The 26,811-nt window shown below is 39.0% G+C and overlaps 1 protein-coding gene across 4 annotated transcripts; it reads left to right on the top strand.

Moving 5' to 3' along the window:
* The first annotated feature begins 2,390 nt into the window (after positions 1-2,390).
* st3gal4 (ST3 beta-galactoside alpha-2,3-sialyltransferase 4) lies at positions 2,391-24,116 on the top strand. Of its 4 annotated transcripts, none has more exons than XM_026319938.2 (12): positions 2,391-2,918; positions 10,234-10,301; positions 11,513-11,584; positions 12,556-12,637; positions 12,937-13,026; positions 14,283-14,380; positions 14,801-14,864; positions 15,418-15,513; positions 16,962-17,151; positions 17,641-17,778; positions 21,878-22,030; positions 22,678-24,116. In XM_026319938.2, exons 3-12 carry the CDS (start codon positions 11,557-11,559, stop codon positions 22,765-22,767), a joined length of 1,029 nt encoding a protein of 342 aa, XP_026175723.1. In that variant the 5' UTR covers positions 2,391-2,918; positions 10,234-10,301; positions 11,513-11,556; the 3' UTR covers positions 22,768-24,116. The 4 variants fall into 4 exon arrangements, with proteins under 4 accessions (XP_026175723.1, XP_026175731.1, XP_033181399.1 ...); XM_026319928.1 differs by lacking the exon at positions 2,391-2,918 and adding an exon at positions 9,704-9,842; XM_026319946.1 differs by lacking the exons at positions 2,391-2,918; positions 12,937-13,026 and adding an exon at positions 9,703-9,842.
* The last annotated feature ends 2,695 nt before the right edge of the window (positions 24,117-26,811 follow it).

Here is a 26,811-nt window from a genome sequence, read left to right as displayed (position 1 = left end):
ATGTTGAGAAAAGACAGAGCTCACATGTTTTCCTATATCGAGCAAAATATCAGACCTGCTATTATTATTATTATACCTAACTAAGTCAGCTCAGGAAGAATGTCTGAGCATGATGATAAACTGGAGAGTCCAACCTTTCTCCTTCATTGAAAAACCTGCAGTTATTTTGTCCATTCTAGTTATTCAAGAATACTGACTGTGCTTGATGTCAGGTAGTTGGGATTTGAACCACCCAAGGCCAATCATTAAATCAATTGTGATCTTACAGTCTTATTTTTTTATTTATTTTTTGGACAAAAGTAGGATTTTTTATTTATTTATTTATTTTTGACTATTTAAGAAAAGTACAATCTGCCTTGAAAAAATGCTGCATGGTCCGTTTTCCTTACTTTTGTGTTCTACCATCCTCCCACTCCCCCTTTCCCCTAAACAACTACAGACATTTAGGAGCACAATCAAAGACCCTTGATAATCACGTCTTTTGTGCCAGACCAACATTGAAACATAAAAATTAAGACTAATCTCTGCAAGGCACAGATGTTCTACAAGGCTTTTGTTGTTACCATAACAAATCCTCCTCCAGATGACACACACACACACACACACACACACACACACACACGCAATGAGCTATCTGCATGCTTAAAGATTCAGAAAAAAACAGAAAAGCTTAAAATCAGTGCTGATGCTTGACTAAACTGCTTGTATTTGTCAAATAATCTATTGATAGCTGAAACTAGACCGAAGTGTAGTGAGTGTTGTTGGTAATTAAAACCAGACAAAAATGTTCAAGGGTTTGAAGGAGACTAAACTGTCAAGATTTGGTTGACTGAAAACACACTAAACGTAAACTGACATGACCCTTCAGGATTAATTAAAAGTTGTTAACCAAATTAACTGTGAATTAGTCTGGGAAAGCCCCTTAGGAGACATGATACGCGTCACAGATTTCAGTATCAGTCTAAAACTGTAAGAGATGCAAGAGGGCAGCTCAGAGAAGGCCACACTGGTGTTCTTTGCATCACCAGCAGTACTGAAAAGCACCCAGCTGTTACTCCTTCCTGGGCAAACTGGTGGAGGCACATGTTTCGTGAGAAATTGTTTCATATTATTTTTCTGCATTTGTATTATTTTCTGCATGCTGAGTCAGACTCATACTCTTCAGATTCTTTATTTAATTTCTATTTTATTTGTATAGCGCCAAATCACAATACAATCATCTCAATGCACTTTACAAAAAAACAAAAACACAAACCCAACAAATCCCTCATGAGCAAGCACATGGCACTTAAAGATTATTTACAGAAGCCCAACATTGTCCTTGGTATAGAAGCAGCAAGCATTTGTTCAGTGTGCAGGTTTACAGTTGTATAAGACAACTGTATCACCAGCAGATTTATTGATGAAGATATTTATTTTAGAATTGAATAAAATAGTTATCTTATATAAAGCAACACTAGTCATTTGAAGAAGAAAAAAAAACATGGCCTCTGGGTATGTTAAATAAAGAGTAAGCCTGATCTTATCCTTCCGTCTATCTCCTTTTACTTTACACTCAACAGCAACAAGACTCAACAAATGTAGTTTCGTCTGGGAGAAGTATGTAGTCAGATAGAGGAAGTATGGGGCACATCAGCAGAACTCTCTGACATGAGTACTTCAACAGTTGCACCATCCCCTTCAGTCCACAGGCAACTCGGATGTGTCTGGATTTGCCTGGATCAAAGTTCAGTGGTGCTCATGCAGCTAAAAGAAAAACCACACTTCAGGCAGTTGAGTGCAGGTTGCTTACTTTTATAAAGAACCCGCAAATGTTCCGAGGTGAAGTCAATGCTGCAGTGAGACTTTCCCTTTCTAACAGACACAGGTGTGGCCTTATATAACTGCAGGAGTTAAAGCTTCATTACAATAGATTTGTAGTGAGCGATTAAAGAGCAGCTGGAGGAATGTGTTTAAACATGACATTCGGATTCTTCAAAATGCTCCATTACTCCAGGATTAGGTCACTTCTGCACAGTTGGATAGAGAGCAGCCATAGTTTACCCTGTGCAACATAATCAATCAATAATCAGCCTGTGATTCAAGAACGTAGCTCCTACACCACATATTTATTGAATAGGACGTCTTGCCTATTGACTACTTGATAGCCTACGTTTGGTGTTAATACATGTGCTTTTATTTACAGAACCCCAGCATTGTCCTTGGTATAGAAGCAGCAAGCATTTGTTTCTATTTGACAGAGTACAAGTAGTGGTAAGTGAGTACTCCTTCCACCCCTATGTTCCACTCTGTTAGTTATCTGTTGCATCCAGAGTTTTTAAACAGTCACAGCCAACAGCAAAGACTTTCCAGATGTTCCCTCTGGGATGAAAGTCCAGTTTGAAGCGGATTGATGAGGCGCAGGACAAAAACATCACAGTGACCTGGATCTGACATGGGACATATCGATAACCTGCGTACTTTAACACCAACCCCATCGAATTTCGGCTTGTGCATTTTCTTTCCAGCAGATATGGTATTTGGCTGCGTTTAGTTCAGCCGGTGGTCAGGGCGCGTACCCACATGCGCATGCGTCCCTGCATTGAGAGGAGACGGGAACGCGCTGTAACAGGGAGAAAGCGTTCCAGCAAACCGCTGTATCTGCCCGTGGACTTCATGCGAGACACAGCAGCGGTAAACTCGCCTGTGATTTGCGCGTACGCCGCTTGTTTCCGCTACATTGCGCAGAGTGATGAACTCTGACGCTTCCGTGACATCAGTGCTTCTAACCGTGTGTGTGCGCTGCGCGCAGACGCGTATTTCTCCGTTTCCCACGCAGTGAATGCCACCAAAAGCAACGTGAACTTGGCTACATCAGTGTACAGTACAACAGGCTCGCCCCTCGGATTAGAGAGCTCCTCTGTTGGGAAGCACTGCTGGTAAGTCACATTGTTAAGAGCTAAGAAAGCGTGTGTGTGTGTGTGTGTGTGTGTGCGCGCGCGCTAAGAGTTTTGTGTGGCCTCACAACACTGATCTGTTGGATCTGACCTGCTTTTATAACAAGATGTATTAAATGCGGCTGCCTATAGTCTTGTCAGTGTGATCACTGATAGTTTTTGTTATTAGTTGTTGGTTTGGATGCGTTTACAGAGAGACTGTGTGATTAATTCCACCCCTGAGGAAATTATTCACTGGGAAACATGTTTTGCCCAGTGCCGGTAGCTCAGAGCCTAAAAACATCCTTTGCTTTATTAACATTTGGGTGAAAAATGAAAATAAATGTTTGTTTCCTTATTTCTGCAAAAGAAGCCATATGTGTTTGTGCATATTTAAAGCATATCCCTGAATTATTGAAATGATTTTCTTTTTAAAGATGCATTCAGTGTGATATTTTTCACATTACAACTTGAAGCAACCTGGCTCCTCAGCCATAGTCATGCCCCTGGCCTGAAACGCTCGTCCTTGAATCAGCAGTGCAGCCTCTAAATATTCATCTGAGGCTAATTCAGTCAGACCCGTTTTCTTATTTGTGCAGCCAACTTTGCCCTGTTTAGGACAAAGTTGAACAATAGGTTTCCTTTTCCGTGCGTATCTGTCAGCCCACTCCAAGTTATGTAACAGTGTCCCAAGGTGCTGACCTGAAGAAGACCTCAGAATGCTGTGAAACATCCTACACCTTGGACACACTTTATGTTGAGCTGCAGTTTGTGCAGATGGCTTTCTAACAGATCCTTGCAGTCTTATCTGATGAACTCCTTGTCCTGGTCCTGTCTGGCCCTGTGCCACCGAACTTCACAGCTGGATCAAAGCGTTTGCACAAAAACACACAATACCAAAGCTACGAAGTCGAAGGGAAATAACGGCCAAATTTGTCTGTGGGAGGTTTGTCTGTAATCTATGTAGGAAATTTGGGTAACCAGCCCTGTTGATCACAACACTCACAACATGGGGCACAGAAAATTAACTGTACCCAAACTAGAGATTTTGACCAGAGATGTTTCAAACAGCTAGTCATCTGAGATTAGGGAGAATTACATGGATTACTGATCCATTGCCATTATTACATTTTTTTGTTAGTGGGTTGGCACAAATCCTGCCTGTAAATGCGTGCAAGTATTCAGTCACTCTAGTCGAAGCTACAGAGGATAGGATTTTTTTTTTTCACAGATGTTGCATTTAATGGGGCTTAGAGATATTTAGCACATGGCAACTTGCAGCAAATGAGCTGAAACACCACGATGCTCCCTTCACCCCTGCTTGAATCAATCAATCTGGCTTGAAAAATATCAAGAACACACATCTGCTCTTAAAACATTGTTCTGAGGAAAATGTAATCATGCTGTGCTGAAAGCTCACAGGCCTTCAAGAGTCCTTGAACTGGGTTTTCATTGATTTATGAAATGTAACCCATAAGAAGAGAACAGCAGAATATCTGTAAATCTGGAATACAAGTTGGTAAAGCAGACAACATCCCCAGTACCAGTGATTTGTGTATGAATAGGCAAAACTAAATTAAAATATTAACTTACAATGATAAGTCCCCTGACAATGACCCTCAGTCTGCTATTGTGCCTCATCCTCAAGTCTCATCTCACTTTCATGTCCTGGTTAAAATCTTCTTATATGTGAATCCCTGGTTAGATTAACCAACCGAGACTCAAAGGTTGGTTTTGTCATGAATAAAAAGAGAAACCATTAAATATATTCCTTTAAATTCAGATTGGGTTATATTATATTTGCTTAGGTTCACTTGTGATATTTTGGACCTTTTATTTCCCTACACTTAGATTAGACCACCCAGATAATCCTCCAGCAACACTACACCCATCCCAAGGTCAACAATAAAAAAACAAATGAGGCTTGTTGTTAAAGCTCCCACTTTATGACACAGCCCTCCAGTTTAGTCACTGTCTTCTTTTTCCAGTCTTACCTAAAAACCTCCTTTCGCTTTTTACCCTGAGTAATATCTCACATGGAATCTCTTCTTCCCTGGTAAAGTCAAATCTGGTATTTGTGTATCGTCTTTGTTGTGTATCGCATGTTCTAAAGGAAAGTTATGATCTTATTTTTTTATAGTGTCTTTCCAATAATTACCTGAAAACGCGACTCAGTGTGTAGCCAATTAGAGGTGTGAAGGACCGCACATCCCCGTGAACTGTAGCCCTGGTTCAGCATGTTAGTGTGGGAACAGTCTACATACTACAACTGATAATGGTCATCTGTTGCTAAATACAACTGAGTAAGCTTTCTGTAGCATCGCACTAATTAAAACCAGATTGACTATCAAATTATGAAGTATGATAAACATACTGAGTCAGCGCAGACTGCACCTACCTGGAAGTGGGCAGAGTGTTAAAGTAGTTAGATTTACAGCTTTATTGTACAATTGCACTGTGATCTTTACAGTGTAAAGATTATCGAATATGTTTTCATTAAAAGACCATTTGATATAAGTTTTTTATTGTTCTTTATTGTTATTGTTCTCCAGTGTCATACATGAACCAACACCCACATCACGTTTCATTTAAACAATAGGAAAAGTGCCTTGTTTTGATCAACATGAAAGTTTGACTACAAGTATGAATTATTTGCTGCTGGCTGAAAAAAAGCTTTATGATGGAAGATTTAATTTAGTGTGAGATGACACGGAGCTCTCTAAGCATGCAAACATGTTTTGGTACAACTTTTGGTGGAGCTCTGTTGTGAAATGTTAACACTAAGTGTTTCCCTGTGTTGCAGTGGAGTCATTTTTAGCAAGAAAACAAATAAGGGATGCTTCACATTATTCCGAATACTGTAATTTAATCCTAATCATATTTTTGGGTTTGTATAACAGTATATCATAGTTATGGGTAAACAAATTACAGATTAGTTCAAAATTTAAAATGCCAAGAGACTTTTGAAGCAAATTCCCTCTAAAGCAAACACGAGTGGAAGAGTACACACACACACACACACACACACACAAAATGAAAGCCACCTAAATTGCATTATGGACGCCATAGTGGATGACAAAGTGCACAGCATGAGTGCAGTAGAGCAGGATGCAGCATCAGTTATGTGGCATTTATAGATTATATACATTACAGCAGAAGGGTTTGTTAGTGAAGTGGCTCCTAACCACTTTGTTTGCTATAACCCCAGGTCCCTTTCAGATGTACTGAAACACTTTTGTCATGTGCCAAACAAGTTCATTTGTCAGCGTCATCTCAAAATGAATGTTAGTGATAAAAGTTGCCATTGTGACTCTGTGACAGGTGGATTGTTAGTGGTTAGGTTACATAAGTGTTCACAGCCTTTGCAGCAACACCTGAAAACTAGCTCAGGTGTCTCCCATTTCCTTTGAATGCTGCTGAGATCTTTCTACATCTTGACTGGAGTCCACCTGTGGTAAGTTAAACTGACTGGACATGATTTGGACACCTCCCTATAGAAGACCTCACAGCTGGCAATGCATATCAGAGCAAAAAACCAAGCCATGAGGTCAAAGGAACTGGCTGCAGAGCTCAGAGACAGGGGTGTTGATAGGCACAGAGCTGGGGAAGGCTACAAAAATATTCTGCTGCACTGAAGGTTCCCAGGACCACAGTGGCCTCCATAATACTCAAATGGTTTGTCACAACCAGGACTCTTCCAAGAGCTGGTCATCTGGTCAAACTGAACAATTGTAGGAGAAGGGCCTTAGTAAGAGACTTGACCAAGAGCTCCAGAGATCCTGTGTGGAGAAGGGACAAAGTTCCAGCAGGAAAACCATCACCTGCAGCCTCCACTGATCTGGGCTCTATGGCAAAGTGGCTCGATGGATGTGAGAAACATGATTCTTTGGTCTGATGAAACCAAGATTGGACTGTTTGGCCTGAATTCTAAACATTATTTCTGGATGAAACCAGGCACCTCTCATCAGCTGCCCAGTACCATCCCAACAGTGAAGCATGGTTGTGGCAGCATCAGGCTGTGGGTCTGTTTTTCAGCAGCAGGGACTGGGAGACTGGTCAAGGTTGAGGGAAAGCTGAATGGAGTACAGAAGTACAGAGATATCCTCAATGAAAACCTGTTCCCCAGAGCTCATGACCCCAGACTGGGCCAAAGGTTCACCTTTCAACCTAACGACCCTAAGCACACAGCCAAGACAACACAGGAGAGCCTTAGGGACAACTTTGTAAATGTCTGAGTGGCCCAGCCTGAGCCCTGACTTGAAACCTGTCCAACATCTCTGGAGAGACCACAATATGGCTGTGCACTGACGGTCCCCATCCAACCTGACCGAGCTTGAGAGGATTTACGAAGAAGAATAGCAGAAAATCCTCCAATCCAGGTGTGCAAAGCTTGTTGTCTCCTACCCAAAAAGACTTGTGGCTGTAATTGCTGCCAAAGGTGCTTCAACCTTTGAGTCCTGAGTAAAGGGTCTGAATAATGTAAATGAGATATTTCTTTTGTTTTTTCTTTTTCTTTTTAATAAATTTACAAACATTCCTAAAATTCTGTTTCCTGTCTAACAAACTAACAAATCTTCTGTCATCTTGTGACACCGAGTGTAGATTCATGAGAAAAGTAAAAATTTAAACAGAAGTTTCTCAGGCGTCCAGGGGAAGTTATCTAAAGGTTGAGTCATGGCAACTGGACTTTCAGTTTTCAAGTCGAAACGTTTCACCACCCATCCAGGTGGCTTCATCAGTCTGGTGGAGGGGTGGTGAAACGTCTGAATACTTTGTGAATGCACTGTATATCTTTATTTTCAACTGTCTTTTAACTGTTTATCCATTACTTTAGGCTATTTATTTAACCCATGTAGCAGTTAGCTGTTTATCCATTACATGAATTATTTAAACCATTTATTAATATTAAAAATCTATTGCATTCAGCTAAGTGTTTCATCTGTTTATCCCTTATATTTCAATTGTTTATTCTAAATGTATCCACTAGCCTATTTTAGTAGTAGTATTTATGTGCTAAAGAGTTTACTTGTTTATTTGAATATGCTTTCTACATATATAGTTGTTTATAGATGGGAATGCATGCTGAAATATTCCAGTATGGAAAACTAATAGTCTTAAATTAGCGAATGTGGAAGCTGATGAAGGGAATCAGGATATTAGAGAAAAAACAAAGTCCAGAACCAAACTGGCTCTCACCATGACTGACCAAAAAAAAAAAAAAAAGGATTATAATGATAAAATAAAATAAACCTGCAGGGAATCACCACATCTTATCTAATGTACATAATGTCTCCCTGAAGATGCCTTTTGACACTAAAAACAGGTTGATCATAGGCTGCAGTTTCTTTGGCAGCTTCGCTTCATAAAAACAGTCAAAATGTTACAAATGGTCACCAGATTTAGCTCTTTGGACTGGATTAAAATCTGGGATTATGTGTTTAGAGGTGATTCTCTATTTTGGGCAGAATACATGTGATTCTCTTGATTCTCTTTAGAGAGTGTCTTTGGTTTAGAGAAATCAGCTGGTTTATTTAGAGAAAGGGATTTATTGAAGATTTTTTTGGCACCTGCAGGGCTAGTTTTAAATTTAAACCCAAAACAGAGGGCGAGAGAGATAAGGAACAAAATGCAGTGTTTATTTTGTGACATGGAAACAGGCACAAAGGCAGCACGACAAAACGTGGTCCCAGAAAGAATCGAACAAAAAGTGAAGGAAAACACGATCAGGGAAAATGAGTTAAGTAAAGAAGCAGAACATGACCAAAGCTAAATAGGACGTGGAACAAAAAAAAAAAAAAGCATCTTATCTGTGAGCGTTAACTGTGTTGGAAACATTGACTATTCAGAATCAACACAATAATTCTCACAATACATTTGTGAGGACTTGTATTATGTCCATAATCATCAATATAATTGAAAAGTCATACATTGGTTTGCTCTGTAATATTATTAATCTAAATGTGACAATGGTGGTTTGTTTACATCCTTGCCCAAACAGCAGTAAGACAATAATTCCTTAAACACACACTGATGCCACCCAGTTAACAGAAAAAACGGATCTGTGATATTAGCTCCATTAGTGACGGCATCAGCATAAGCTTCTGTTAATGCTGCAAACATACTTGCCTCCACAGCCCAGACCTTCCTAGGATCTGTGAGGAAGAGGGCGTAACCAGTGAATCACTCCCGTTTTCCCATGGATCACTTTTGCCGGAATTACTTCTGCTGTGCAATTCTGTGTTAGCTGCCTGACTCATCTTTAATCACTACAGTGTGTGGCTCTGCTCTATGAGTCTGATTTCTTTTGTGACCCACGGTTCGACCTTTAGCAGTTCTTTAGGAGCGTCTGTGGTCATGAGCACTTCTGCCAGTTTTTGTCAGTTCATCTCACTCTGCCCTTGCTCGCTTATATCTTAACCCTCCCTCTGCTCACCCAGCCAAACGTCCCTCCCTACTTCCCCTCTAGTATCATAACCAGCAGCTGTGACCTTCCTGTGGTGTCTGCGAGGAGGTCAGGTGCTTTCTGTGCCTCCTGAGGGCTACAGTCTGTAAAGCTCTTTCAACTCCAGCTTTCATAAATTATTGAATAAAATACCTAAACACAATAAAAAAAATGTCCTTACTAATGTTCCCCTGTCTGTCTTGAAGAAATTGATGTTTTATTATCAACCTTATATAAACTGGATAAGCTGATTTTAAAAAAGGCCAAATATGTTCTGTGAAGTCCCCTAGACCCAGTGCAGCTTGGGTGTTTGAGGGGTGGGGGTGGTGTTAGTCAAGTTATCATGCGAGACTCTGACAGCACTGTCAGTGAGTGCTCCACCCTGAGTGTGTGACAGGGCGTATTCAGCAGGGTCTTCCTTCCTGCTGCTGCTGTCACACTATACCAGTAGACTCCCCGAGCTGACCTACAGACTGTGAAAAATGGTAACTATGATAGATATTTTATCTTGTGCCTTACCTGTTGCTGCTGTAACAGTGTGGATTTTTTTATTTTTTTTTTTTGCATCATATCATATCTATCTGATCTTTTCTTGTTTATTCTTATCTTGTCTTTTCTTGTCTCTTCAATTAATCCAGAAAACTATTTTTAGTATTAGCCACAGTATACTGCTGTATGTACTATTTAAGTGTAAACTGGATGATAGTAAACCGTGTTTTGACGCATATCATTTAAAATTACACCCTCCCAGGAATTATTACAGTGCCTTATTAAGATCAGAAACAAGTACAAAGAATAGCAAGTTAATTGTGCAGATATTCAACAACTGCTTTTAGATGTTACATATTGTTTTGTTTTTTTTTTTTTTTGCTGCAGGGAGAAACCCAGGCCCATTACATCTGAGCCACAGAGGATATAATCTTTTGAAATGAAAGAGGGAAAAGGTAAGATTCATTTTTTTTGACCTCTTCAGTTGGTGGCGCCCAACAATAGTGAAAAAGTCAGGTGAAATGTCATCCTAAAGATGAAAGTCACATGATATTATTAAATCTGTATTTTTTTTTTTACCACCAGCCCTAAGTCCAAAGGTATTCAATTTAAATTTGTGCTAAACCAAGAAAAGCAGCATCTTCAAATATCTGAGAAGCTGAACCAGTTTTTATTTAAGTTGTTTGCAGCTGGTCATCTGTCAGTTAACTTATAGACAAGCTTAAATCAACAAACCTGCACAATTTAAGCGAACCAGTTCAGCACTACAGCAAACACAAGCTCAGAACATTTGGATCCTATGCTACCACGCCGTATTGTCAACACAATAGTAGGAAGAGGCAAAAAATAAACATCATCCTCCCACACTGTTGTCGTCATTTCCACAGCCCCACCTCATATCCAGCTCAGGATGAGAACATACCCACCCCATTACAACTACCAGAAATTACACCCAGACTGAAGAGCATCATGCAATAATTTATGTTGTGATATGACAGTTTTGTTTTACAGCGAGCGGTTTGATTGGACAGAAAAGCCACAGAATGTTCTTGTGGCGCTGGTCGATACTGTGTTTGCACGCGCATGATAAATTAGCAGATTTACTCGAGTATTCATTTCCTGTTATTGTAACATAGGAAGCAAATCTAAAAATAGACACTTAGCTGTACACTTGTTGAGTTTGCCATTTATTTTCAGTGACGTGTTGGATCTGAACCATGTGCATGTATGGATGGCTCTGGCTTGCAGATTATGAGTTATAAACCAGAGATATCATTACATGCCTTTTAATCTCCTCTAGACCATATAATGAACTTTGAAAAACACAGTTGAGCAAAGTGCAATGATAAAGCTGATGTGATATCATTTATCACTTTATACCATCTCCTGCCTTGCCACTGCTTTTATCTCATTCAGCTTATTTTTTTCTTTTTGACTCCAGTGTGTCTGTCCTGTGTTGTCTTCACCCACCTGTTGTTTTGTGCTTTACTGACAATCTATCCATCAGTGCTAAATATTTGTGTCTATCTTTGCCAACGCAGAATACCCACTATGATTCTAGTGCAGCTCATTGTTTCCCTTTCAAATCATCTTCTCAGAGGTGGGAAGGTGCAGTTTGAAGGAGGGATAAATAAGTTGGTTTTCTTCATTTCTCTAATTTCACCAGGATAACCTCATGCACTGTAAAGACATGAGAGGACCAAGGCGCACATGAAGATGTCCCAGAAGGCAACTAAAAGTAAGCTCTTCTGCTGTGATTAGTTGTGTTCATGTGAATGTGAAAGATTTTTAACGTTTGTTGTGGACACAGTGTGAGAGAGACTTTTCTCTCGCTATGACAAAAATCCGATTTGTCATGGATGAATCATAACAACTATAACAAATCTTATTTTTAATTTGATTACCTGTGCTACGTTACCTTTTTGCCTTTTAAATATGAAGACTGATGACCCTGGTTTCATGGTTTGCTGTGTTCTGTGTTTGAAATGTTTCATATTAGAAAAACTGTTTGAGATTTGTCAGTCACCAACATGTTGAGGGAGTCACTGTCTTAAATATAACTTCCTGTAAAAGCTCTGCTTGTTTATATTTACACGTTTTTGTAATCTTAAAGGTTCATATTGGCAGATTTTTAAAAATCATTTAGCTTTTATTATTAGTAACTATTCGTAGATCACTGGGGCACCTGGACTTCCCACCCAAACTTCTCAAGCACAGCTCTGCTGTTATTCATAATATATGGTAATCAAGGAGTGATTGTTATATAAATCAGATTATGATATGGTTACAATTCCTGGATGAAACTAGGGTAGGGTTTATTCAGAACATACTGACTCACTAACTGAATGTCTGTGTATTTTGAATAGTAGTTTTCGACCTTTAATGAGTTCTCCTTAATTTGTAAGTTTCACTCTCTGCTCATAAATTGAAACCACAAAGGGTGGACCATTTGTATTTCTGTCCTGGAAAGCCATTAGAATTCATTTTAGTTTCATTTTTCACTACATATATTGGTACCGATACTACACCTGCATTAAATGGGCTACTGCCTTTTTTTCAAAAGCGTTTGACGCATGATTATTTACTTGAGTAGATTATTTTATATGTCTACATATTTGTAAAACCTTGAAATGTCATTTTAAGCTGAGCCAGAATGTGACGTATGTGTAATTTGATTTTTAACCGTCTGTTTGTTTTTGTTGACTCCAGCATGGTGCCTCAGGCTTCTCCCACTTCTCATCTTCTTCATCTCCTTTCTCACGTATTATTGTTCTTATTCCATACTTCAGAGGTAATTATGCACACGCTAACACAGCCATTTCTTTCTTCTTTCTGTCTCCACTGCTGTGGTACTGCGGTCACATAATTACAGAAATGACCATTTCTAGTAGGCTCATGAGGTCTTTTCAGTGCTGAGTCACTAAAACTTGAGAAAATGTCCCACATTCTGATCATCCAGTGGTCTGAGCTGCAGGTCAATTTAAGCCATCACACATGCCAGTTCTTTTACTTTTTGAGTGTTCTGGACCCAGTTCTTGGCAGAGTGTGCAGTGGTTTTAATGCCAGTTGTGGTAATTATCTGTCTCTCAGCTATGTAGGCACCAACAAGTCCCTGAACAGTAGCAAGTCACTGTGTGGTGGCTGGCTAACCCAGAAGAAGTGGGAGAGCCTTAACTTTAAGTGAGTAATGGTATGTCTTTGTGAGTGTGTGTGTGTGTGTGTGTGTGTGTGTGTGTGTGTTTTAATGACTTATTAAGGAAACGGGGGCTGTCACATGGAACTGTTAGATCTTTACTAGTCATAAAGGCAAAAGTGACTTTTAGTGAGAAAGAAGAGGTTTTTAATATAAAAAGCATTTTTCCATCTACGTCAGATTAATTTCCAGGAAGTCCAGTGGAACGTCTTGATGAAATGGACAAGGGGGAGTTATTAGAAAAAACAATGTAGGCAAAGAATGAGCTTTTGAAGAATTTCCAGTTTTTGGGAGGCACACGATAACCACTTTGTTCTCTTCAGGTGTCTTGTTAAGTAATTATTGTTGCACAGCCCTGAACCTGCTCTCATTTATTTTCTCTTGTGCTATTATCAGTTTGTTCAGCTGTATATTATTTATATGGACGTTTGTGAGCTTGGTTCTGTTACAAAATAGTGATATGGTGTCCATCTGTGGTTTGGCCCAATCCATTCCAAGGTAATTGTTTATTTTTTCAGCCCACTAGACTCTCTACTGTGGGTCCCTTGATCATTCAAACAGTCGAGATTCATAATCCCTGTGTTTACCCCATAAAACAACATCATTTGTATAAGGTGGCAAGTGCAATGTTCTTGGATTTCCACATCATTCATTACAGTTGCAAAGTACAGTTCTGTAATTAGACCCTTCCCTCAGAGATTTACGCTGATCTCCTGCAGAGAGCCAGCTGGCACACGGGCAATAAATGTCAGAGACGCTCACTGTCAAAGACAGTAGGTCGTGAACAGCTGTAGTCTGAAGCCACAGAAAGTTTCATGTTGTGACCTGCCACCTTTATCTCATTCCACAGATTCTTTGAGTGTTTTTTTTCTTTCCGCTCTCCTCAGCAGAGAAAACAACAGGTTTTAATCAGTTGAATGACATCATGTAAATGGCTGGTTAAATTGAGTCTGGTTTACCTGCTTAATAGACACCAGAACACACAGTTTTCCATGTGTCAGTATGAATACTGTACTGTTTGGCAGCTTGGCTGGTATTGTCCACTGTGTGGTTTTATAGTTTTATTAAATTATAGCCAAATAATAAAAAGTAAATTTCTCCAACCCCTCTTGTCTTAAGCCTCAATCCTATCCTCCCTTCCCTTTCAACCACAAACCCTCCTGTAATATAATTCGTCCATGCAGTGAAAGCCTTTGCGCTGCAGTGTTATGTTCTAATTACCGCTCTGACACCTCTCCTGCAGTATTAGCAGACGGACGCAGCTTTTTATGAAACTGGAAGACTTCTTCTGGCGGGAGCACATATCAAAACAGACATTACCTTATGGCATTAAAGGGAGTGGTATGTTGACTTTACATTATAACTGCATTTTGTGCTCAGTTTATTCAGTGTCTCTTACATCCTGGTATTAGTTTACTGGAGGTTTTACAAAGGTGTACGTGTTTTTTTTTTATACTGTTTACTTAAACCTGGAGCTATTGAAACACATTAAGGATGGCTTTCATCTCACCTTTCCACTTAAGTTACAGATTAAAAAAAAAACAAAAAACTCTTAGTATTTTGTGAACGTATTTATGACAATATTAATGATGCTTTTCTGCTTTACTGCCATAAAGACATATGCTGTGCTTATGTGTCTATTCCATGGAATCTGGAGCTGGAGGATTTTAAGCTCTTGGCACATTTGAAATACATTTGTATTCAGAGGTTTCAAACAGACACACATTTTCAACTATTCTCTTTTCTCATTTTCCCTACCAGAGCTGATGCTACTGAAAGTTCTTGCTGTAACTGCAAATTATCAGGTGCCAGACAACATTGAAAAGTAAGTGTGAGGAACTTTATCCAACTTGGCTGTAATGATTTATTTCACTAATTAAAGGCCGCAGTAGTAAATGCAAAATATTTCAGCTCTAAGAGACAACAGTTTGTACTTGAAATGAACAAACATATTGAGATACATTTAGTAACAAAAGAGTAAAATGTAATTTTAGTGAAAACTAGTTTTCCTGCATTGTCCTGCCAAAGATGTGAACATACGTTATAAGTTAGACAAATGCAGCTAATGACCTGACAACATTTTTGTCAAAGAGATTAAGCTGCTATTTTTACAGAGCTGTTGGAGGAGCAGTGGTGGGAAAAGTACTGACAACCGTTACTGTGCAATAATACTTTGTTACAAGTAAAGGTCCTCATTGTAAATGTAACTTAAATAAAAGGACAAAAGTTTTAGCAGTCAAATATGTTTGAAGTACCAGAAGTACTCAATGACACATCTCTCATTAATGTATATGATATTACTGGATTAGAGTTTTTGATGCATTGTTGTGTTCAGCCTTTTAATGTTGCTGCTTGTATCCTTGTATCCTTCTCCACAGCCTTGAATGCAGATCCTGTGTAGTCATAGGTAATAGCTTTGCCATTAAAAACAGCTCCTTGGGAAGCATGATCAACAAATATGATGTGGTCATTCGGTAAGCAAGAACAACACCATCAAATATTTTATTAGTGAAATTATATTACTCACTGCTGGTACTGCTGGTACTTGATTCATTGCACATAGCGAAGTGGAATAAAATAAACATGAAAAAAACTCTGCTTCCCTCTAATCCCAATCCAAACTATGCACTTTTACAGGTTGACTGTTTTCATAGTTTTTTTTTTTGTTTTTTTTCTAAATGGTGACACTTAAAATAATAATAAGAATAATAATATAAACTAGGAACAGATGGATCATTACTAGATGACCTCAGAAAGGGAGTATGGCAATTTTCTCCCAGCACTAAAAGCAGTATTTAAATTCATTATGAAGCTGATTAATGATGGACATGATCTGACTGTGTGTATGTCTGACCCAGACACAGAGCACTCCTCTCACCAATTAGAAAAACTGTGGGTCAAATCAAGTTAGTTAGAGGAGGAAAGAAAGCATTTAGTTTACACAGGAACAAAGGCACTCTGCAAATCTGACTTTACAGACTTGGAATGATCACATACATTCTGAGTTTTTGTAAGCCTCTTTCAAACAGCCAGAATTTGGCCTGGCCACAATGCATTTTTTTCCCCCTCATCTGTACCCCTCCTCCCTGTAGAATTTGCCCTGGCCACAATGCATCTCCCCCCTCTCCCCTTCTCAGAAGCTAATCATTCCCTGGCCAAGTAGAGTAAGGTTATTGACATTCAGAATTCAGTGCATGCCTGAGAGTTTGACGTCATCAGGCTGGTTCGGTCGTAGGCACACCGTTAGACTCTAAAACATGTCTAGACTGGAGTTTCCAACGTGCAGACTAATCATTTGACCCAACAAGGCCTCAGCATATTTTTCTCTCTTAATTATTTAGTCAAATGAATGAGGTATGGTGTGATTTTTAGAAGATGTAATGTATGGAAACGCTAAAAGAAATAGAACTGGGATGTTTGCACAATGAAGCGTGTACTGAATTTTAAACCCTGAAGTGTGTTTCTTTTTTTAGTGTTGTTTTAAAGCATGAAGTCCATTGTATTAAAGTGCCTTTGTGTGAAATGAAAAAAATCATTTGAGTATGCAAACATCCACGTTGTTTAACTTGAGATTCACTCTTGCATAATGTGCAAATGTTTAATAGAAATAATAATACAATAAAAATACTTACAGAACAAACAGTGACGGAGTCATTCCTACACCAATGAGAATCATGTCACGTTGAAAAGAACAGAGAAAATAATATGTGAAATAAAAAGAGAGAAAATTATTACGTTTATTATTGCAGATAAACAGAGTGAACTTCAGTTTTATCTGCGTGTTCCTAATAAACTGCCAACTGAAGGTATATGAATAAACAAAAACTACATTTCTGCATGAATGATGGCAAAAATAGAAAACCTTAGTGAAACAAATGTGAAAATTCTTGTCCCTGAATGTTGCATTATGCCCCTGTCTCAGGTTGAATGATGCTCCAGTGAAAGGTTATGAGGACGACGTGGGGAACAGGACCACCATGAGGTTATTCTACCCCGAGTCGGCCTCCTACAACCCTGGACTGCACAATGAGCCCGACACACTTATGGTCTTGGTGCCTTTCAAACAGCAAGATCTACGGTGGCTCAAAGAGATCCTCTATAACGAGAAGAGGGTACAGGATATGTGTGAGAAATGCATGCTCTCTCACACAAAACACACACACACACACACGCGCGCACACACATACACACATGCCTGGCATCTCACTTGCTTTCTTTCTCTCCCTCCCATCCACACATAAACACACTCCTTTTAGCTTCTTTTCCAGCTCTTGCCAGCCATTCATATCAGGAACAAACACTTAAGAGGTTCGACTTCAGTAATGCCTGTGCCCTTCTGAGTTAAATGTAGTTTCCACTGCAGACATCTTTCACTCTGTTGCTCCCAGAACCTCCGGCCTCCTACTGTTAATAGTTGCAGGGTCATTACCTGCTAATTTGCACATCGATTTAGATGCCTCCAGGCTTAAGGCAGTCATAGGTTCAGCTGCATTATTGTTCATGTAAACTTGCCAATCAAAAAGAGCTATATTTCTCTTTCTGTCCTTTTGTTTCTTTTAATTTGACAACATCCTGTGTCTTTGTTTATGTCGGCATTCCAGATCAGGAAAGGCTTTTGGAAGCCCCCTCCCCAAATCTGGTTAGGTGATGTCAGTAAAATCAGAGTGCTGGACCCCCACTTTCTACAGCAGACTGCAGAAAGGCTGCTCCATATCCCTCTGCAACCTAAGAGTAAACAGGTGAGAGAACATTTCAGTTTCACAGTTTTGAGACTCATGAACCCTGAGGAGTGAAGACGGCAATTTTAGCATCAGGTCTGCACTAAATTGTTGCCTGGTCCCATATTAATCATTCAAATATACTCTGTTCATAACTGTGCTGGCAGTGCTTCTCCTGTGTTGCAGCTCATTGATATTGACCATTTCTGGCATCCTCAACTGCAGTTTTCCCACTCGAACCATCTCTCTCGTTTGGTTCCTTCCTCCCACGACTCCCCTTTTCTCCTCTTGCCCTTCAGTGCTTCCCAGATGAATTTTAACAAGGCTGGAGAGGAGCATGCACTGATTAGCCACAGCTCCTCGATATGTCTTAACCACTGTGATAAACAGTTTACTGGAAGAGTCCTTTCTCTTCAAATGTGGCCGGGTCAGTAGCGATTTTGTGGATCCAATTACTGCGAAACATGATGAAGATTAGCTTCTTCTTGGCATTCTGGCATTTCACTACAAGATAAGCACCTCATGTTTTCCAGGCTGCCCCAGTTTTTGCTAAAACTGGGGCAATTACCAGTGTTCCTTCTCTGTAAAGCAGATTATTGCTGATTTCTCAGGAAGATGATCAGATTTCATAACATTTTTTTGAGGAATTCAATGTTTAGTTGGAGACTGTTGGCAAAATAAAACAAATACAGTAGTGGCCTATAGAAAAACAAGATAACTTCATCAACACAACAAACAAAAGTGAAAACATAACTAAACAAGCTCATGAAACTATGGCTGAACTACACTGATTGTGCAATGAGAAAACATGACACATTTTTTTCCTCTGTGTTCAACTTGAGCAATTGGATTTTGCAAAACACTGGGACGTGACTTTGTCTATTACTCATGTTGAAGTTTTTATTGGCCTGTTACATCCCATCATCCAAGTGGGTTTTTTTTGTGTGTTTGGTTGGGGATCGTCTCTGATGTGGGCCTGAGCCAAGTTTTGTTTTGGTTTTGCTTGTTTTCCCTCTCCTGAGCCCTTTTTGTCAGGGGTGTTACTCTTTTGGACTGCAGTGGAAACACAACTGGCCAGTGCATGAGAAGAGTGAGCAGTGGGGACTACAGAAAGTAATATTTTGCTTTTTTTTAAATGTGTAAAACCATCTGAAATATTCTTTAGTAGGTGCTAGATTTGTATCACCTTTCTCATTCTACCCTGACATCAGTCTTCTCTTGTCTACTTCAGACCTCTTCTTTGCATGTACCTCAACCTCCCTTAGCTAATGGACCTGCCAGATAGACAAGGACCCCCTCAACATGTGCACACAAGGCACAAACCCTCACACATGCAACCACTTCTCTTTTTCTCTCTCTCTCCTTTCCTTCTAACATTGCTGCCTCACGTGTATAATACTCATTCTTTCACACAGGTTTGCTTGTGTTGAGCTCTAGTAGGTCTGGCTTACAGTGGTGACAGTATGCAGCCCCCCTTGCCCCATTTTCACCAAGGCTCCACGGGCCTGTGTCCAAACTATGTGCTGGGCCGCTGCAGAGATCTGGTGTTTGCCTGTCTGCTGGCAACCACATGAGACTAATACACAAAGACTGTCAGCTGTGTTCGATTGCAGGGTGCTCATCAGTTTCTGAAATAAAGAAATAAGATGTGCAATAGCAAGTAAAATTAATCTTTATGAATCCTTTAGAGATGAAAGAAGAGTACAGCAAACAGGCTAAAGTTTCTTATGTACACATGCACTGATGCTCTTTCATTCACGTTAATGAAAAGAGAAACTAGATGTCGTGTATCCATCTGAGACATGTTGCTGAAGAGCTGGAAACTCGAGAAAACCTCTTTTTGGCCACTTACACCTGAGCTGTTTACACCAATTTCAAGCACTGCACTTTGAGGAATGTCTCCTAGGATAAAGGCTTGGCCTGTGTATTGGTAATTTTCATGGTTCTTATAGTGGAGGGTTTTTTTTTTAGTAGATTTCCTGGCACTAGGCAAGATAGATTCATGTGCATTACCATCCTAAGCACAATGCACACAAACACACTCACACACATCTGCTGTACCTGTCTAAATATAGACGTTTCAAATGTTGAGGATAGAGGGCTTCTTGATCTTGACCTAAACCTACTTAGCCAAATGTGCAACAATTGATTTTCAAGAAGACCCAGTCTGATGGGGACCCAGCACGGCCCTGAGCCGAATAAACCTCAAGATAATTAGACCCGATTCAAAATACAATCATCCCAAACAGACCCAAACAGAAAGAGAAGACCAACACAGGCTGCAGCATTATCATCAGTTATTACATTACTGTACCTTTCCACTATAACAGTGTCCTGGTCACAGAAACTAAAATAAACTGGGATATAATACACATTGAATAGATAAAATTAATTGACTAAACAATAATTGCAATAACTGCTAACAGTATCAGCACATTTTGTTAGCATTAGACGGAGTCAGACTACCTGCTTCCTCCTGTTTCTGGTTGTTATGCTAAGCTAAACTAAATAGCTGCTGGCTATAGCTTCTTACTGGAAAAACGTGAGCGAGGTAGTAATCATTGGATTTGACCCATCATTGGATGTACTTGTAACTCTCAGCAAGAAAGTATATTTGCAAAAATATGAGCTATTCCTTTAAAGAAAATATTTTTTCTTGGTGCAGACAGTATCAGTGGTCACATTTTGGCATTTTGCATTGGATTTTTCTATGTGTAAAAAAGCATAAAAATAGGATCCTTTTCTCTGATGCTGTAGGCAGTTGACAACAGACCTTTAGTTTGGGTAAAAATCGATGTTTTATGCAATAGGTCATGGCTAGAGGGACCGTGTGAAGCAGAACATTGTAAACAGTCGCAGGAGCACAAGTGGGGAGATAAGACAATAGTATTTTCCTTTCACATAAGGCTGTTGTAGAGGAAACTTTACGATGACATGGAAAGCTGTGGCGGAGAGTCTGCTGGGGAGTTGTGTAGTATTTTGTAAAGGAATGGAAGGAGAAATTTTCTTTTATCTCCAGGTCATGTGGAAGAGATTCCCCTGCTTGCTTCTGTCAACATGAATAATCATTGACAGAGTCATATGGGAAATGGCAAACAACGCAGGGACATCTCTGAGGACAGGAAGAGCCCGCCAGGGACAACAGAGCAAACATGTCTCTACTCATTAAATCCCACATTAGTGGTTCTTTTTAATGTTTTTCCTATAACAAACAAAAAGATATCTGTAGAGCTCTAACCCTAACCCCATCCCTTCATTTCTTTCTGTTTACACTTTTATTTTTTATTTCCTTTTTATTTATTGATATATATTTTTTTGTTTTAAAGGCAGCTCACAAGGGACAAAAATAGAAAATTTAGGAAAACGGTATCTTAGCTGTATTAGGACAATAATTTCTTTTGTGTAGGACTGCCAAGAATACCGCTATTTTTTTAATCAATCTACAATTCATCCTTATGTCTTCTTATCATGATCAGTCCCTTTATGACCGTGAACAATTTCTTTGGTGTCTTTATTGATTTATGTCTGTGAAGGTTCTCAGTTGTCCGTGTTTTATCAACATTAAATTTCAACTTGCGTGGGACAAACGGATATCATCAACAGCTGCTAAAATCAGATTAGTATTCTGCACATTGAAAGGTTTGTGAAACAGTATGTACAGATCTGAGACAGCAGGTTTTGTTGCATCCTGTTACCACCTAGTGGTCATTTAAGAAGATGCAGTTAAGTCGTAGTATTAAGAATAAGAAAACCTTTAATTGTCCCGCAATGGGGAAATTGCATTAGCACCTGCTGACGTGATTGAATTTGCTTTCATTATACAACCGAAGCACAAATAGCATTTTTACGCAACAGTTCATTTAGTAACATCTTTTTTTGTACCATGACATAATACTCAATGACAAGCATAGAAAAATCATCTTTAATCTAATTGTACTTTTAGTTTAATATGCTAAAACCTGTATGAGTGCATATTTAGTTTGATTCTTGAAAACATCTCAGTGAAGTTTGTTACATGTGTTGTCTTCAGCACATCCAAAGTTACTACCTGGAGTCATATTGGGTGTTCAAATATTTATCAGAGGACCTGGATTAATTGCAGAGTTTTTCTTTGTTACAGAATCCGGTGCATCCCACCACGGGTATCCTCGCTGTGTTTGTTGCCCTCAATTACTGTGACGTGGTCCACATTGCTGGTTTTGGATACCCCAGCTCAAAGAGCCAAAAGCAACCAATCCATTACTATGGATATGACACAATGAAGTCTATGAAGGTGGGTAGCATGAACCATGTACATTTTAACCACTTGATTTTACCACAACAATGTCAATGTCTGGAAATGAAAAAAGCTTTTTTTCGTTTGTTTAACACAGAAACTAGGAAATTACTTAAATTCTTGTATATTTAAAAAGAAAAACTAAATATAACTGGATTATATGATTTTTTTATCCGTAGCTGGGATCAAACTGTTTTCCACTGACAGCAGGAGAAGTTAAAATACGAGTGTGAAGATGCAGAAACAAATTGCCCTGAAATTTGATTTACAGTTACAAAACCATAATATACTAGAATAATTAACCGTCACGTATAGGTGGGGCTTATATTGAAACCCTATGTCAACGTAAGTGTTTCTTACATTAACATGTTTGACAGTGTCTAGACAAATTGAGTCTATAACCATCTAAAATCATATTTAATCCACAGCAGAATATGGGGTCAGGGGTGAGGGGGATGTCTGAGGGTTGCAGTTATTGTAAACCACCATTGCATAAATTTAATTTCTCCTGTTGCCACACCAACACATAAAATACATAGACCAGTGAAATAAGTAAAACCCCACATAGTCCATGCCAAAGCAGTATGCTTATTTCCAAAGCATTTGATTTTCTGAGTAGTGATGCTCCTTCTTCTCTGTTGCAGAATTCTTACCATGACCTCAATCATGAAGCACAAGCCTTAAAAAGACTGGAGGATTCAGGTGCTATTTTGTACCTGCACCCACATCTCTGAAACACACTCTTCAGTTCAGTTTAATTAAAAAATAAAACGGTTGAATATCAAATCGCATTTTAATTTGGTTTGAGTCAATTTAGATCTTAAATGTAATTCAAGATGTGCCTTCTACAGTGGGATTCAATCATTTTCCTAATGTGGTGAGTCATCGGTTTGTGACGTGACTGCCACAGATGTAGCTCTAAAGAACTTTTACATTGCCGGTACCTTATATTCTGTAAAACACTAAGACAAGAAAAGTGTTTAGCTGCTTTAAAAATATCTTTTGAGTTGAGGTCTCAGCATTTTGCAGTAGTTTTATCAAGTTGGATTAATGACTATTGCAGGTACAGTAATTTGTGGTGCAGTAACTATTCATCTGATAATCCAGTTGTCTCCTTATGTTGTTGTTGTTGGATCATGTGATCACACTTTTAGCTAATACATTGTACGAATCAGTCATTCCAGATCTATGGTTTCGATGGGCTTTCTTTTATCCAGTGAGCTGTGAAACTAATCAGGATTTCTTACATGTGCCATGGTTTGAGATTCATTTTCAGAGTTTTCAAGTCAAACTGTCTTTGTGTCTTAAATAGATTTTTTTTTTTATGAACTTCATCTTCAATGTACATGTCAGTGAAAGGAAAATGATGAAAATGAATTGATCCCAAACTCATTTTATACAGTTAACTGTATTAGAGTCACTTTATTTTTAGATCGAGTGGAAAAACCACTTGTATTTTGATCAGTTGTTAGTTTGAATTACAGTTTTTAATTTATTATTTTTTCTTTCCTTTCAGAGGCAAATTATATCACTAGATATTTTTATTGTACAGATGCATTTTTGATTAAAAGGAAAATCAAAATTATTTAATTTGATTCTCATTTAGTGCCTATGTAGTATATCCCATGTTCTATTCCATTTTATGTCAACAGGCTCACGTACTGTATGGAAACACAACACTGAGAACTGTTGTTTTATTATATTACTCTTCACCACTAGATGGCAGAGAACCTCCTTTGAATGTGTATAATATAGTATATACTCTGCTGCACTGCACATTGTGCAGTCATGCAGCAGCCCATCTTAAAGTGCCTTGGGTAACAGCTAAACTAGCTCATATGCTTGGGAACATGTCCAGTAAGAACAATGAGAAGACTGGAAAACTGCACGATGCCTATAACCGAGCAGCAGAGTTATGGTATCTATGGCCCTGTATCAGTGCTGACATGAAGGCAGTTGTGCCCTGAGCATTTTTAAAGTAGGTTTACTCACATGATGAGACACCATTAGCTGGGACATCACAATGATGTAAATATTTTTGTACTATCAATCATAGGAATGTACAATAAAATCTGTAATATCACCACAGCAACTACTAATTGAATTACTAATAATGAGAATCATAATAATAGCTTATTTATTACATCACAATGCTAATATTCTGGTGTGAATGTATTCAGGTATAGTCTCAAGTGATACGTATGCACTTGAGTGCAGTGTTTTGAATATTGATGTAGACCTTCTCCTCAAGGTCAGACTGGAAGAACAGTATGTTTTGACTTTATGCACTGTGCCAGTGTTTGGTATTTTATTAGCAGAATTCCTTGCACAACTAGAAAAGGAGTGTTTTTTTTACAATGTAGTGAGTCTTTTTGTCATTCATTTGCTCAGCTGTGTGTTCTATGTTGCCTAAATCTGTGTGTTTTGCCTGAGTATAGCTGATATGGATGGCTCATCGTTTATGTGTGGAGGGGATAGTCTTTTTTTCCGCCTCTACTTATGCATTCAAACATTTTCAGACTTACACATTAATACACTTCATTGTGTCCCTACTTTATGTGCACATGCACAGTCAAATGCATAAACAACCAAAATACTTTACATATGACTGGTCTGTAAAATGACATTGGCAGGACTGGTATTTCCTACCAACACAGGGGTAGTGTTCAAGAAAGAGTCTTGTCATACCACACTTGAAGGGATGTGTTTGCTTCCCTTACACAACAGGGAGTTACATAATTGAACAGGGTTTGTGTGAATCTGCGGGCTGTTTATATGACAACTGATCAGGTCAGACTTCTTAGGAGAATCTATTGTACTATAAGCAGACCTTTAAACCCCAGTCTAAAGAGCTCACTGGTAGACTAACATCATGTACAGTGCTGGTGAACATTGTGTGTTATGGTACAATAAATGTGTATAATTTTAGCTCGGCTTGGGCCTGTATGAATTAAACTCCTAACCTTGGTGCTGCTCACACTGTGCCTCAGTTAGCCAGGCCTATTAATACGAGCTATGGTGACCAAATAAGCTCATAGCTGAACTAATCAATAGGACCGATTTGAAATACATAGCTCAGAACTTTTAGACACACACAGCACACAATGTGCAATTTCATAGAAAAATCCATGGTCCGTGATGATTGCTGTGCCACTGTAAGTGCAGTCCCATGCAGGCAGAAGCTCTGACAGTGTGATGTTATTGCAGTATGTCTCATTACACCATCTGCTCACTGCACAGTGATCTCCGCCTGCCAGTGCAACATCTTTAAGTCACTTGTTTTCTACTTAGAAATCATGATCTTGATAGATCACAGGATGACCGTAGCAATATTATATCAACCTGACAGATCGCCTGTCTATCATACACACTCCCATTCACACCAACTCAATCTGCATGACTTTGGGAGGAGGACAGAGTACCTGATGAAAACCTGCACAGGGACAACATGGAAACTGCACAGTTTGAACAGGATTTGAACCCGAAAAGAATATTGAACAGGCTATATGTTTAGTTTTGTCTTATAATGGCTTTAAAAACGATAAAAGTTTTGGTATTATAGGTCTATCAGAGAAAGTTGAGGAGATTAGGAGCTGGAACACATTATCTTCAGGTGCCACAAGTAAAAAACAAAAAACAAGCGCCATTGCTGGTGTTACTTTTGTCGCTTCAGCCGCTGACCCAGTGATAACAGGTGCACATTAATCTAGAGAAGACACCTGAGGCATCCTTTTCTGTGAGTATTGCTAGAAAAAATGGAGACACACAACGTGGCTCTACAGTATGTATCTGCAGTCTGTGCAAGGAATCCAGTAGACAGATTGTGTGGAAAGGAGCAGGAGAGTTGCAGTATGTAGCCGGCTACCTAGAGAGAGGGCATCTGGCTTGGCTTGCTGGTAACTCCCCCACAGCCCGGAGAGCAGCCGTGAGTCAGGCACTCATGCAAACACAACACTGCCATGGAAATGGGAAGAATGAGTAGGAAATAAGGAGAGTGAGGCATTAAAAAAAAGATAAGCAGCTTTTCTCCAATGTGACTTTTGCTAGTTCTGCTTTTTCTCCATAAAGCCCCTTTTCCTGAGCACTGCCTTCATGTGATGTCAGGTTTTCTGTATGATTTTCATCCCTAGAGAGAAGTTTGCGGGTGAAACAGGGAGCATGTAGGGAACTGTTTTCTTGAAAAGGACAAAAGCAAAAATAGCAACAGAGTAAAAAAAAAAAAAACAATAAAAATAGAAACAGAGTAAGTCACAGCACTTTATGCTAAGTGGTTCCATGTATCTGTTGCACAGCTTAAAAGGTCAGCCAACTCAGCTGATTTAAAGGCTAACAGGAAGCCAAACAATCATTTTATGATAGCTCAGTATTTGTTTTGTGGTTTGACCAATTACACAAAGTAAATCTGTAGTCACAGACACTATAGTTAGTTTAGTTGGCTAGTATCATGGTTGTATTTGGTCTCGTAGTAATACACACACACATGAAATAACTGGTTATGAGTCACATACTGTTTCTGCTACAGTATATAGAAATGCATCAATCAAACAGTTTATGGTAAACAGTAACTACATTTATGATCCAGCTAAATAATTTGTACCACAAGCCCCTGTTTTATTTTGTTTAGTGATATATTTTTTAGCCACATTCTTATTAGCATACTGGTTCATCTTAGTGAAGTCTTACCTAAGTCTGATTCAGGTCTAAATATTAAGTGCACAGCTCTGGTAGACATATAGGATAAGAAATTATTTAAACAACAAATACCATAGATATACAAT

The sequence above is a fragment of the Mastacembelus armatus genome, chromosome 13 (genome assembly GCF_900324485.2).
Source record: "Mastacembelus armatus chromosome 13, fMasArm1.2, whole genome shotgun sequence".
NCBI lineage: Eukaryota > Metazoa > Chordata > Actinopteri > Synbranchiformes > Mastacembelidae > Mastacembelus > Mastacembelus armatus.
This window is presented reverse-complemented; position numbering and strand designations above follow the sequence as displayed.

Excerpts from the sequence above, each read along its gene's own strand:
- st3gal4 (XM_026319938.2), top strand. The coding sequence starts at position 11,557 with ATGAAGATGTCCCAGAAGGCAACTAAAA. Across the intron at positions 11,585-12,555 it reads GTCCCAGAAGGCAACTAAAA|CATGGTGCCTCAGGCTTCTC; the intron begins GTAAGCTCTTCT and ends TGTTGACTCCAG. Across the intron at positions 14,381-14,800 it reads TTATGGCATTAAAGGGAGTG|AGCTGATGCTACTGAAAGTT; the intron begins GTATGTTGACTT and ends TTTCCCTACCAG.